Raw genomic sequence first — 14030 nt, 5'->3', positions numbered from 1 at the left:
GTCCTTAAATCCAAGCCATGATATGTAACCGAGTGTAGAACCAGTCTGTTTCACAGGCTAAGTGAAAAATATTCATCTCAAAATCAAGTCAGGCGCTTTCTGTCATAAAAAAGCAAGTAACTTGCTCCACCTGGTGGCGATTCTAAACACATCCATCGGAGAAGTACTGTCGGAGTATCATGATAACAGGACACCTCAAATAGGCAAAAAAGAAATATTTATTTCATGATAGACCTCAGTTTCCAAATAACTGACCATTCAAAAAAATTTACACAATTTCTTGTTTTTTTTTTGTTTTGTTTTTTTTAACATCTTTTTTCTGGATTCACGGACAGCAGTTGTAATATCTATGACCACATGCAATGTGTTTTTTGTCCACTACACAAACAGGTACTAAGCCCCAAAGCCAGCGCTACCCTGACCTGAGCTGCACTGCTCCATCACTGCAGACAGCTGTACTCAAGCCTGGAGCGCAGCTAAAACACGTCCGATGCTTTACTACAGTCTAGCACTCTCCAACCTCGATTTACGGCTTCAATTTCTGATGGCCGGCAACAGCAAAAGGTTTGTCTCCAAGGACTGTATGAGGGACACATCCATGCACTTACGGAGTTTACAGGTAATGTTCAACTTTGAGGGACCGCTGCTCATAGTGTCAAGGATATTACTGTTTTTTCTCGTTCCAGAGGTAAAAATAAGTACATTTCAAAATTGTTTTAAATACTATGAAATTTTAATGTCCAGATCTGCAGTGTGGTGTCCTGTGTTAAAAGGTCTCTGGACATATAAAGTGCACTTGATGGCTGAGGTTCTTCAGCAGTGGGTTTCCTCGTCCACAACAGCATAAAAAAAATTCTGCCCAAACTCAGGGATTTCAATGTAGCACCAAGTTGTGTCCACCAGTAAGGCAAGATACTGTAATGTGGCAGGCTGCAGACAAGAAACGTGGAATGGCAAAATGTATGTGCTTGTAGAAGACGACAAAAAAATCTCACAAAAACCTCTGGGTATTCATAAAAATCAGCATTCCCTTTTTAGTCCAAATTTGGACCACTGAGAATGTAGAAATCACAGAAACAGCATTCACTGAACCTCCTCCTGACACTCCATTGTACTTCTGCATCCTCTTGAAGGAAGAGAAAGACATAATGGTGCTTGTATCCTTCATTGTCCAAGCAATTCCAGCCATGACCGAATGCTTTCGGTTAGCTGCCTCTTCGTTCCAGTGAGATGATGAGCAGATCTGGTCATCTGCTCATTCCAGTTCAAGAAATGTTCAGTCTCTTTTATGGTCTTCTAATTGAGCAGCGTCCAGCTGAACGGGCGGATAGGGCCGTGAGAGTGCACCGCTACAGAACGGGGCGTTAACGCTGCAGCTATACAAATGAGACTCTGTTGGGAGTGAAGAACATGTACGAAAAGGCACCGTATTTCTGGACAGGGCAGATGTATGAGTGTGTATGTGCAAGATGAGTCTGAATCCATCTCTTTACCGCCACCTCTAAAGGCATTACCATTTACTAAGGCAAATTCTCTCTGTAAAGAAATGCAAAGTGCATCTTTTCTGCTCTCATAATATATTCTTTGCGCTGCTGCTGTTAAACAAATGTTCAACATTGCATTTTAATCATAGATATATCTCTTTAATAAATTATATTCATATATAATTTTATACATCCCCACCCCCCATTATACCCCAGCGCACCTTACAGGTATTTCTGTACAAACTTAAAGCCATGCTTGTCCTTTGGCCACTTCAAGGCAAAGTTCTGCTCTTTCACAGTTTCCTCCTCCCAACGCTGAGAACGAAACAGACTCGGAGCAGTTTTCTTCACAGAGATCACACAGACATTCCGAGAAAGGGAAAAAAGCATATTCGTACACGACAAAAGAAGACAAAAGTACAAATATTCATTGTAAAATGAATTCCAGCGAAAAAGACTTCCATGAGATGTTGCCATGGAAATCAGAGTCCTCTCAGAGGGCTGCGGATTTTATTGGATGATCTTTGACCCCAGAGTCTCACTGCACCCCCTCCTCATCGACGTATGTAGAGGGGAACCATCCAATCTGAATGAAAAACATGGAAATAATGGCGATTTATATTGCTTATATTGTAATATTTGAAGCTTAATTTCAAATAATTTGCTTGCTTTATTACCCTGCCGTTGGCCTCTCCTTTCCACCAGCCTTGGTCTCCACCAATCTTGCTGTAGATCTTGACGATGTCCCCCTCTCGCAGGGACAGCTCTCTCATGTCTCGAGCAGCAAAGTTGTATCGCGCCACAGCTGTGCTAACTACCCTGGGTGTGAATACTGTACAAGGCCAGCAACATCCCAAGATTAGCGCATGTAAAATGATGAAGAGCAGCAGATTTACTGACACTTTATGACACTGTGAGCGAGATGTGAATGAATGAAAGCCTGTGACTAATGCTAGTCTTTATGAATGTCTGGAGCACTAATGAGATGATGATGAAAACACAAACAGGAAGATATGTTGAAGGAAAGATGAAGGGATGAATGTGAAGAGGGATTGGGGAAGGCGTCATGGATGATGCAAGAGCACAAACAAGCAAGAAGCGCAGTACCTGACCAGAAGGGAGCAGAGCTTTGAGAGGAGAAGTTGAGGCCCTGAGGACTGAGGAAGGAGAAGTTGTAGGAAGCACAGGTGGCTGCTGAGACAGTATGGGGGAGAGGGAGAGAGAGAGAGAGAGACAGACAGACATACAGAAAGTGAGAGAGAGCACAAACAAAAGAGGAAGGGCACAAGAGAATTACAGGGTAAAAAAAAAGGTTCAAGGACATGGTTTCAGAGTCAGCAAGGTGTTTGTATGTGTGTGTGTGTGTGTGTGTGTGTGTGTGAGAGAGAGAGTATCTGTGTTCTGTGAAAAAGTAACTAGAATTCTGACATTCACAATCAACACTTAATTTTTTCAACAGGAAAAAATGGACTTTAGGTAAACTACACAATATCTTTCAGAAGGTTGGGGTTAGTATGTTTTTTTTCTACAGAGATTAATACATTTATTTAGCAAGGACATTAAATTGATCACAAGTATCATTAAAGACTTGTATATTTTAAATAAATTTTGTTCTTTTGTACTTTTAATTAATCAAAAAAAAAATTTCTGGAAAATTTGTATCACTGGTTCCACAAAAATATTAAACAGCACAACTGTTTTCAACATTTATGATAAGACGACATTTTCTGAGTAGCAGATCAGCATACTAGAATGATTTCTGAAGGATCATGTGACACTGAAGATCGGAGTAATGGCTGCTGAAAATTCAGCTTTGCATCAGAAATAAATTATATTTAAAAATAAATAAAAAAGAATATAGTTATTTTAAATTGTAATGATATTTCACAGTATTAAAGTATATTTGATTAAATAAATGCTGCCTTGATGAGCAAAAGAGACTTAAAAAACTTTTTTTTTTAAATATTGCCGTTCCCAAACTTTTGAACGTTAGTGTATGTGTATCAGCCTTCATTTACTTTCATTGTATGAAACAGTGAACATTCAGTGTCCTTTTCCGTTCAATGGAAAAAGTAAGTCACATGGGTTTGAAAACATCAGTGCGAGTGAATGACAAAATTTGGGTGAATGGCTCCTTTAAGCAGCTCTCGTGTTGCATATGGAGATCTTCAAGGCATATTCTCAGCCCCTCGCAAACAGACATTGTCTTACGCACTTGCATAAAAATATCAGTGAACACCAGTTAAGCTTGACTGGAAAACGAACAAAGGCACATCATTTATAATACATCTAACGAAGCATCTGTTTATTGGAACCTATTCAGCTGGCTGAGCAAAACCTGGCCGCGGGAGCCAGAAGTCTCAGTCAGGCCCCAGCCTCAGCCAGAGTGGGCGGATCCTTGACAACCAAGCCTAAGATGACTGACATTTGAAATACCAGGAGGTGGGGCATACAGAATGTGAGGGCGGGACCAGCTGGCAGGGATTGTTTGTTCAGACTTCCAGAGCGTGTCCAAAGACTGTGGAAGGCTGCTGGCCAGACTGGTGGGGGCTCAATAAAAAAAAATGTGTGCCAGAAAAAGCAAGAAAGCAGAAGAGTAAAAATTAAAAAAGGGAGAGGGAAAGGGAGCGGAAGAGTGATAGAAAGCTGCAGAGGATTATGGCAGCAAATGTTTACCTGGTGAACGGGTATTGGTGCGAGAACTTGAGCGTTCCCTAGATTTGTAAGGGTACCGTAATGTGGTGTCCAACAGCTTAAAGCTCTCTTTCAGTGAATGACTCTGATAATACTCCACAAGCTCCTGTAACAAAGAAACATATCTAAAGTTACTTACAGCACTTTGATGTTCCAGATGTTTTCATCTTTATCAACATATCGTGAAACTGCATTTCTAGAAGAAATACCAGTGTTTGCAAGGAAAAACGTTATAGTTTTAGATAGGTTTAGATTAGGCTGTGGTTCTGTGTAAGTGAAACGCAACATCAGAGCTAAATTAGCATTACACAGCTGTGCAGCCTATGGCTATAGACAGACAAAAACAAAAACAAATGCAAGAAGTTCAATCACAAATTAATATTCACATATTCAAATGACATTACCACTCTTTTTAGATTTTGATTTATACACAAATTCATTACTGTTCAGAAGTTTGGTCAGTAAGGTTTTTAAAATATTTTGTACAGTCACTTATGCTCACCAAGGCTGCATTTATTAAAATAAAGGTAAAAAAAATATTGTGAAATAGCATTAATATTTAAAAGAACTGATTCTATTTCAATGTTTTTCAAAATGTAATTTATTTTTATGATTGCAAAGCTAAATTTCCAGCAGCCATTACTCCAGTCTTCAGTGTCACTTGATCCTTCAGAAATCTCTCTAATATGCAGATTTAGTGCTCAAGAAACATTTCTTACTGTTATTAACGTTAAAAACTGTTGTGCTGCTAAATATTTTTGTGGAAACAATGATAAAGTTTTTTTTCCCAGGATTCTTTGATGAATTGAAAGTTCAAAAGAACAGCATTTATTTGAAACAGAAAACTTTTCTAACATTACAAACTAATGTTTGATCAAATTAATGTTTGCTTGCTGAATAAATGTTCTTTACAAAAAAATATCTTACAGACCTTTAAGTTTTTGAATGGTAGTGTGTATATGTATAGACACAAAAAAAAAATCAAAGAAAGAAATCAGCAAAAGAAAGAAAGAAATCTTGCAAAGAAATCAGTACTTTAGATGCTTCAAGTCAATTGTGTAAAGTGAGTTAATTGTGCAGTCTTCACCCTGCGAGCATAATAAAATCTCATTATGCTTTTAACTGCAACATATTTGTCTTACCAGGAGGCTATCAAACTTCTTTGCCTCTGTGATGTGAATCCAGTTGTCTTTCTCAACAACTTTAATATGCTTCACTTCATCATTAAACCTGTTAAAAGGTGCATAGCAATGGTGATTGACAAAATACTAAAAGAAGACAGACAGAATGTTCTATTCTTGACATGAATACATGCCTTCCCTGTAACACTCACTTGATGCTGATTGCGAATCTCTCGGCCTCCGCCGTCCTCTCTCGGATCAGATAGGTGCCGCTGCTATGAGACTTAAGCAGGTTGTCGGCCTGCTGTCGCTCCATGTTTCCTGCAAACCTGAAGCCCACAGGGAAAACACACCTCATTCATGAGACCGTTCAATACCCTGTACATCATTATAGCAACTCTCACAGAGGTCGTTACCTCATTAAAAGACAATAAAGGCTCAACATGCATCACAATTAGACTAAAGCTAATCAATCATCATCATTGACATCATCATACTTATGACACATGTAATTCCATGCAAATTTCACTAGGTAAAATGACATTAGTATAGTTAATTGTATTATTAAAATATAATATGAGACTGTGAACAGTGTATTATAAGCAACCAAAATCTTGTAGTATCTTGGTAATGTAAAGGGTTAGAATGGAAAAATCAATGTGTTCTATAACAGGATGAAATACCAGGGATAAACGTTGTAATCTGTCTCTCTGGAGGACTGACGGCTAGAAAGAGACTGGAAAGGCTGTAGAGAAGAAAACCATCAAAAAATGATTTGAGACAACAAGGGCTGGTTTAATATCTAATAGTGAAGAACACAGCCTAATATTTTAGTATGCATATATTTGGGAGAAAGAAAATGGTAACACTTTACTTGAAGGGGTGTGCATAAGACTGACATGACACCTTCATAATCATGACATGACACGTCATGAATATGAAGGAGGTTTTATGCATGTTTATGACAACTGTCATTAAGTGTCATTCGCTCAGTTATGTCATTTTTAATGCAAATATGACATTATTTGACCTAACCCTAACCTAACCCTACCCCTACCCTTACCCCTAACCATAGCCCATAACAAAGACATCTCAAATAATGTCATCTTTGCATTAAAAATTACATAACTGAGTGAATGACACTTAATGAGTTGTCATAAACATGCATAAAAAACCTTCATATACATGTACATACATACATATACAGCCTACATGTGTCATGTCATGATTATGTAGGTGTCATGTCATGATTATGAAGGTGTCATGTCAGTCTTATGCACACCCCTTCAAGTAAAGTGTAACCAAGAAAATAAATATTAGGAATAATTTAAGAAAATGTACGTTAAAATGATTTGAATTTACTTTTATGAACCTGTACCTTTGGGTCTAGACATGGTTTCACACTGGAACTGGGGAAGAAGCCAGTCTTTTGGGTTTGGATGAGTTTGCCCTGAGACGAAAATGCAACGATTGAAAGGTAAAGATTAATGAAGTAAGAAAAGCAAGCCCCCAAAACCAAGACATCTGGTTATACTACACAAACTGCATTAAGTATGACCAGAGTTCAAAGCATGTAAAAAAAATAAAACTGAAGAAATTTACTGCTCATAAATATCTCTTACCTGTTACGGAACTGTATTTCTGATTCGGTTGTATCTCTAATATAACTTGTGATTGTGATACATCAGAGAGTGACTGCTGTTTATGGATTGCAATTTCAACCATTTAAAACCATGCTATTATTTCTAAATTGGGCCAACTGACCAATTACTCCATTTAATTTACTCACCACAGCTACTTTTACGATCATATGGCACATGGAAAGGGTCAAATTTTGCACCACCGAACAGGTTTTCTATGTAAACATGGTAAATGATCATTTTATAATATCATACCTCCCACCATGATGTGTCTGGATCTCCCTTCAGGAGCTCAATGACTTCGCCTGTCTGAAAGCAGAGAGGCATCTTGCCTGGTGGGGCAGGGGTACCATGGTAATTTCTTATGGCCACCATCTTTGGACCTTAAGAACACATTAGGGAAAAAAGCTTATAACTGTGCAAAGAATAAAGTACATGGACGCTTATAATTCATATTCTTAGAACACACCCACACTCTGCGTTTTCTGCATGCGTTAACTATACACCAGATGGCAGCAGATAGCTGATGTATAATTTCTTTAACGCATGTGCTCTGAATGTGGTTCATTTCAGTTTAACAGCCTGAAGCTGTGTGCAGTATCTAAATTTTTTCATATTGACATAACCACATTAGGATCACAGAAGCCGGAGACAAAAATCACATTTTATATTTTTACCTGATTGTGGAAGCCCTGGCTCCTGTCAAAGACAGAGGGGAATTTATGATTTAATGCACTTTAAAGTGTAACATAGTTTTTATATAAGCAGATCAGGCATCATTTAAGACATCCCTAAAGTGTTTTTCAAAGTTGACGACAAACTTTAAGATTAAATAAAGAAGTAAAGTATGGTTCAAGTCAATGAGAGAGGATTATTAGTTTATCTGAGAGATGGAAGTTTATTAGTACTAAAAACTCACCGAATCATGAGGACCTGAAATAATAATGAAAGAGAGAGAGCATGGTCAGTGGTCTGACCTCTTTAATTAGGGCAGATGTAATGTACATGTGGTTCTTTGAGAAGCAGCCTTCTGTTAAAGACTCACTTATTTTGCAGATGGTAATGACCTCCAGACACTCCTTATGGGCGCCGGTCCCACAACGTGAACAGTAGTATCCCTGGTAGAAAATACCCCTAAAGAAAGAATGATAGAAGGAGAGTGAGAGACACATGCTGATGATAAATTGTCTGGGTCATAAGGCAGCTACTGTAGGGCAATGACCAATGAAAAATGACAATATAATATGACAATATGTCTTCATTTCCTGAGGTCCTACTGAAGTTCAAATTCATCCAAACAACTAGATTTCATTATGGTTTTGAATGATGCTTGCCCATGCATAACTCAGCACTACGTTGCTAGGGTGTTGTACAGTAAGCAGTTGCCAACGCATTCCTAAGCTAAGCGTTGCTGAGGTGTTTTTGGGTTATTGCTAGCTGGTCCATATCAAAAGAGCCCTCCGCCAAGTCTCTGTTTTTTGCTTTATGTCTATGTTCAGACATGGACAATGCTGATGTTTACATGCCTGTTTTGACTCATTTACTCATTTTCGCTTAGTCTTTCATATAGTGAACTGTGACATTCTCTATGTAGTGTATAGTGAACGAGTCAGAGATTTAGAACACATGCAAAATTTCCAGTTTTACATCCTCTTGGTCAATAATGACTCCAAGCTGTTTTCTAAAGAAGACTGTTGGCTTTGCGCTTACACTTAAAGGGGTCATATGATGTGATTAAAATTTTTCCTTTCTCTTTGGAGTGTTACAAGCTCTTGGTGCATAAAGAAGATCTGTAAAGTTGCAAAGACTAAAGTCTCAAATCCAAAGAGATATTCTTTATAAAAGTTAAGAGTCAGCCACACCTACCTAAAACGGCTCGTTCTAACACGCCGCCACATACCTACGTCGCTATGTGGGAAGATTTGCATAACGCAGACCAAATGTTCACGCAAAGAAAGAAGGCGTAACTTTTATTCTCACTGTAGTATTGTCGCCGCCGCCGCCATGTCGTGAAGGCGCCGTGTGCTTCGTTGTGAAAGCGAAACTACTTTGTTTGGCCTTCCAAAAGAGGACGATATGGCTTCGTCATGCCTGGAGCTGATCCATGCTGGTCGCTGAGGAAATACTTAAACTTCGCGCTGTCGATCGCCGGATCGGCTTTCACCGTGGACGAAGAGGAGTCCAGCCCGGGGTCGTCACATGTGGTTGCCGCAGGCATCACAATATGGTAAGGGACGTAACATTTCTGTCACACGCTTGAGGAATTCAGCCAATCATAACACACTGGATAGCTGGCCAATCACAGCACACCTCGCTTTTTCAGACCGATGAGCTTTGTAAAAATCGACGCGTTTCCGAAAGGCGGGGCATAGAGGAGAAACAATAATGTACAGTATGTGGAAAATAATGTGTTTTTTTAACCTTAAACCGCATAAACACATTTCATTACACCAAATACACAAAATAATGTTCTTTTTAGCAGCATCATATGAACCCTTTAACATCATTATTATAACAGATACATTAGATATTGATAACACTGCCTGAAACAGATTTGATCACTTGATAGTACGGACAGTCAGTCCTAAAGATGGTACTGTATTTGAAAGCCAATTGTAATGTGCACAGCATCTAAAGACTATTATATTCTGGTCCTGACTTTAATGCAAGCCTATACTTTTTTTTTTTTTTTGCCAAACGTGGATCCAAAATCATGCATTTAATTGCTTACAATTCAACAAGCCACACAATTTCAGGCATCAATAATGTCCACAGCACTAAGGGTGTGCTCATTATTTAGAGGCTTGTTCAGATTCTAGGCATGAGCTACTATAACAGTGATGCTTGGCTTTGGAAGCCAACCTATCATGCATTAATACAACCACAACAATCACCCCATGTGACTCTGTATGTCAGCACAACTCAGCGGCAACATTCAACATCCAAACTAATCCCAGGCCAGTTTGCACACAGATTGAAATGCAGAGCCGTTATAATTAGCAGCCATTGTGCACACTGACTGACCTGTGCTGCAGAGTGGCAAATTTAGGTCAGTGCACTATGATTTCACACGAGTCAATACAGCCAATCAGTGAAGCAGTTCATGTAATAGAGGTCAGACCAGTAGCCTAGTAACATGGAATGAAGCCCGTCTCAGTCTATTGCGCTGCCTCTGTAATTTCGGAGAGAAGTGGCATCTGTGTGTGTGAGCCCTCACCTCAGCAGCATTTTACAGGCTCTGCAGTTGGTGTTCTTTTCAAACGTGTGCATTTGGAAGTTGTGCTGGTTGGCAGTGGCTCTTTCGGGTTTGATGTTTGACCTGTGTGGATTAATAATCAAATCAATGTTATATAGCAATCAAAAAATCAAAGTACTGTGTAATTCTGACAGTGATGCGGTTCTAACATACATGGCCATCTCAAACTGCTCCATCCACTTGCGCTTGGTGTCTTCTGTCTTGCAGAAAAACTGGAAGCCCTGTTTCCCCTGCAGATGGATCAGGTAGAAGCCATAGGACCACTATGGGTGGAGAGAAGATGGTTGATTGAGGAAGGGGAGGTGGACAGAAATAGACAGAATGCAGCAGGATTGAAAATGCATTAGGGGTTTTTCACATAACTATCTACAGTGTTTTTTAATTGTTAATTTAGTCTATGTATACGTGTCTTTGGCCTTTCCATTGCATCGCATGCTAAAAATGCTGCTTTTCAAAAGGCCACATGAATTCACTTGACGTGTTTTCTATTGAAACAGGATGTTCGGATGGGGCATTTGTCTTGTCCCCACTTTTTGAAAATTGCCAAAAGGTTTTAGCTACGTCATGCTGCCAACAACAATTTACTAAATGCTAGTCTACAGCATTAGTCAGAGGATCATTCTCATTTCTAGAAAGCATTTATTTGGATCAAAAAACTTTTTACCCCAAACTTTTCCGTGGTATTGTATATTTGCTAAATGTGAATTTAATTTTGTCAATGCTACACTAACATAGACCCTCAAAGCTAACGGATGTGGACTAAAAGTCACAAAACTCTAATTTGACTTGGACATAGGGTCTTTAGAGGGATAGGTCACCCAAAAATTAAAATTCTCTTTTCAAGTTGTTCCAAACCTGTATGAGTTTCTTTCTTCTGCTGAACACAAAAAAGAGGATATTTTGAAGAATGCAGCCATTGACTTCCATAGTAAGGAAAAAAATTATATGGAAGTCAGTGGCTACTGGCAACATTCTTCAAAATATCTTCTTTTGTGTTCAACAAAAGAAAGAAATTCATACAGGTTTGGATTAGCGTGAGGGTGAGTAAATGATGACAATTTTCATTTTTGGGTGAACTAACCCTTTAACATGCCCTGTCAAGTAAAAAAACATGCATCTCAGTGGATTCTACAGAACACCTTTGGAAAATCTTAAATCGTCAATTTGTAAACATGATGATTCCATTCTGGCAGTGTAAAGCTGCTGTGGAACTCTTGAGATGACAGAAAACAGATCAGTGAAAGGCACAATCACAGCACCTCAATGCTTAGAGAACATGAGCATTCAGCTTACCATTTTTCCACTCGACTGGTGGGCATGCAAAGAGATTGAAGGCGGAGAGAGAAAAGGAGAGAAAGAGAGAGAGACACCCAGTTACACATGCATTCTCATATACATGCAAAAATTCCTGATTGTTAGATTCATGGAGAATGCATTGGCTTCTCTGCATTTACATACACATGCTAGAGCACCGAAGAGAGCAGTGCATCATCTCTGATTGGTTGAAATTATGAGCATCATGCTTTAACACTCAAGGACAAACGTATAATGAACGCAATCCATCTGTGCTGTTCACCAAGCAAACGATCAGATTGTCCCATTTGCCTTTGCACCGTTAACACGCAATACATAAAGATCATTGACTGAATCAATTTGAAAGAAACAATATAATCAGGTATATTTATTCTGAAACAAGCCCGATGGCTGGCGGATCAAAGGCCTCTCACCTTTTTCATGTCACGGTTATTCATAGGGTCATCGGACATCTTGTAGAAGTGAAGTTCGATGATCTCTTTTAACTCGTAGTTATAGCCTTTCCTCTTGCAAACAATAACAACTTTATCAAACAAGAAGATGTATCTAGGTACAGAAAACAGAAAAAAAGATAACACAATCTGTTTGTAGCAGAAGATGTCAAAGGCCATTTTTTGTTGCATATGAAAACATAATAAATGTGCAGTCGTACCTGTCTTGTTTGGTTCGGTTAACTATAGAGCACACTTTAAGCTCTCCATCTATCTTCGGCCTGCCGTATTCCTCTAACTTCACTTGCTGTGAATGACACAATCACACACACACAAACACAGTTAATACATTTATACTGGCATAAAGGCTTGAGGAATTCTATACATTACTTTGTGGCATACATTTAAGTGTCACTTGTCCCTGTATGCAATATGGAATTTTACAGGTAAATATAAGTTAAATTTAAATGTGCCAAATGGAATTGCAAAAATATGGAAAGTTATAGGGAGTTAATTTTTTGTCTTTATTGTGCATCCCAAGAAAAATTCTGCAAGCAAAACCAATGATTATTTTCCTCAAAGCTTGGTTTTTCACAAAAAAACTGTCTTGGTTTAAAAGCTTTTTTTCCAAGCACATTAAAGGTTTTGGTTTAGAATTTTTTTGTCTTGCATGTCAGTGTTGTTTTCTGATCATTTGTTTGTGTGAAAAAATAATCAAAAGAGTTCTTTATTGCAAAATATCTCCATACAGCTCCATACTGTTGTTGTATTTTTGTTATTGTTTATAACATTTCTGTAATATTTATTTAACATAAATAAGTTTATGTATCAACTGTTTCTTTAAAATGGGAGAAAACAACACTGTATAAACAGAAGATGACTTTATGCAATTTTCTTTGATGCTACTGTCAAATAAAAGGTACATACATACAACTGTACATACATGCAACTGTATATATAGGCTATTATGCTACAGTTGCTGCTATATTAGGAGCTATTAAAGGCAAAGTCCACAGTGAATGTCTTTTGTCCGTAAGTGGTATGCCTCATTGGCTCATTGATGTTTAGCCGCGGGCGTCATCTGCACCACAGACCCTCACATAAATAAACCAGGGCTGATACACTAACTCCTACATTAGCTATCGGGAGAGGATACACTGATTTCATTCCCTTTTAAACACAATCCTAAATACATCCTGCCAGTGCTCGTGGCCTGGAGGCTTTCAGGATTTATTTTACTGAACAGAAGTGACAGACGGGGGGCAGGTGGAGGCTTGTAAAAAAACTAAATGTTTGGGGATAAAGAGGAATTGGCCAGAATGCTGAAATGTGCACATTCTCAGACATCATAAGTCTTTCAATTGACACAGTAGAGGGGACCAACTATATTTTTGCAATCCTCATAGAAGCTTCTCGTGAAGCCACCATGAATTAGTGTCGAGTCAATACCAAAATGCTTAAATACCGATTCCATGTTCTCTCAACGGTCAAGCGATTAGTCAACAGAAGAGACAGACGGCTGCACGTGAGTGTCCTGCATAATACTTGTTTATAGATCTGCTGTTGGAATTATTACTTGCTGCTAGGAAGGAATATTTCGTTTTCTGCCTATTTCTACGTTATATTTTTGTTTGCGTTTGTATTTTTGATTGCACTTTCTGGTAATTATAATAATTGCCCTCGGCTAAGAAGGAGCGCGTGTAATTTAATTGCTCCCTTCCTGCGTTTAAGTGCGAACTGTAGTTTCGATTTGAGGAATTGCCCTGCTATAGACTATTGGCTGTGCTAATTAGAAGGCGGCCACAGCGACCGTAGAGTATTTAAACTGCTTGGTCACTGTCATAACTTGGGTCAAGCGATTAGTCAACAGAAGAGACAGACGGCTGCACGTGAGTGTCCTGCATAATACTTGTTTATAGATCTGCTGTTGGAATTATTACTTGCTGCTAGGAAGGAATATTTCGTTTTCTGCCTATTTCTACGTTATATTTTTGTTTGCGTTTGTATTTTTGATTGCACTTTCTGGTAATTATAATAATTGCCCTCGGCTAAGAAGGAGCGCGTGTAATTTAATTGCTCCCTTCCTGCGT

At 38.7% G+C, this 14030-nt stretch overlaps 1 protein-coding gene across 1 annotated transcript in view; it reads right to left on the bottom strand.

Moving 5' to 3' along the window:
* Window positions 1-307: 307 nt before the first annotated feature.
* The window catches only part of LOC107661185 (guanine nucleotide exchange factor VAV2-like), a 150393-nt gene continuing 136670 nt past the window's right edge, over window positions 308-14030 (bottom strand). Inside the window, exons 14-30 of the mRNA XM_016450659.1 lie at window positions 12162-12247; window positions 11923-12055; window positions 11489-11503; window positions 10349-10458; window positions 10157-10258; window positions 7985-8073; window positions 7859-7872; window positions 7617-7638; window positions 7195-7322; window positions 6678-6749; window positions 5983-6044; window positions 5512-5628; window positions 5321-5408; window positions 4161-4284; window positions 2592-2675; window positions 2162-2316; window positions 308-2070 (exon numbers count right to left, since the gene is read on the bottom strand). Coding sequence (XP_016306145.1) covers window positions 2023-2070; window positions 2162-2316; window positions 2592-2675; window positions 4161-4284; window positions 5321-5408; window positions 5512-5628; window positions 5983-6044; window positions 6678-6749; window positions 7195-7322; window positions 7617-7638; window positions 7859-7872; window positions 7985-8073; window positions 10157-10258; window positions 10349-10458; window positions 11489-11503; window positions 11923-12055; window positions 12162-12247 — 1449 coding nt within the window. The 3' untranslated portion in view covers window positions 308-2022. The remainder of the gene's footprint in view (window positions 2071-2161; window positions 2317-2591; window positions 2676-4160; window positions 4285-5320; window positions 5409-5511; window positions 5629-5982; window positions 6045-6677; window positions 6750-7194; window positions 7323-7616; window positions 7639-7858; window positions 7873-7984; window positions 8074-10156; window positions 10259-10348; window positions 10459-11488; window positions 11504-11922; window positions 12056-12161; window positions 12248-14030) is intronic.

This window comes from Sinocyclocheilus anshuiensis, unplaced genomic scaffold (assembly GCF_001515605.1).
Source record: "Sinocyclocheilus anshuiensis isolate Anshui unplaced genomic scaffold, SAMN03320099.WGS_v1.1 scaffold671, whole genome shotgun sequence".
NCBI lineage: Eukaryota > Metazoa > Chordata > Actinopteri > Cypriniformes > Cyprinidae > Sinocyclocheilus > Sinocyclocheilus anshuiensis.
The sequence above is the reverse complement of the archived record's forward strand: the minus strand, read 5'-3'. Positions and strand labels throughout refer to the sequence as shown.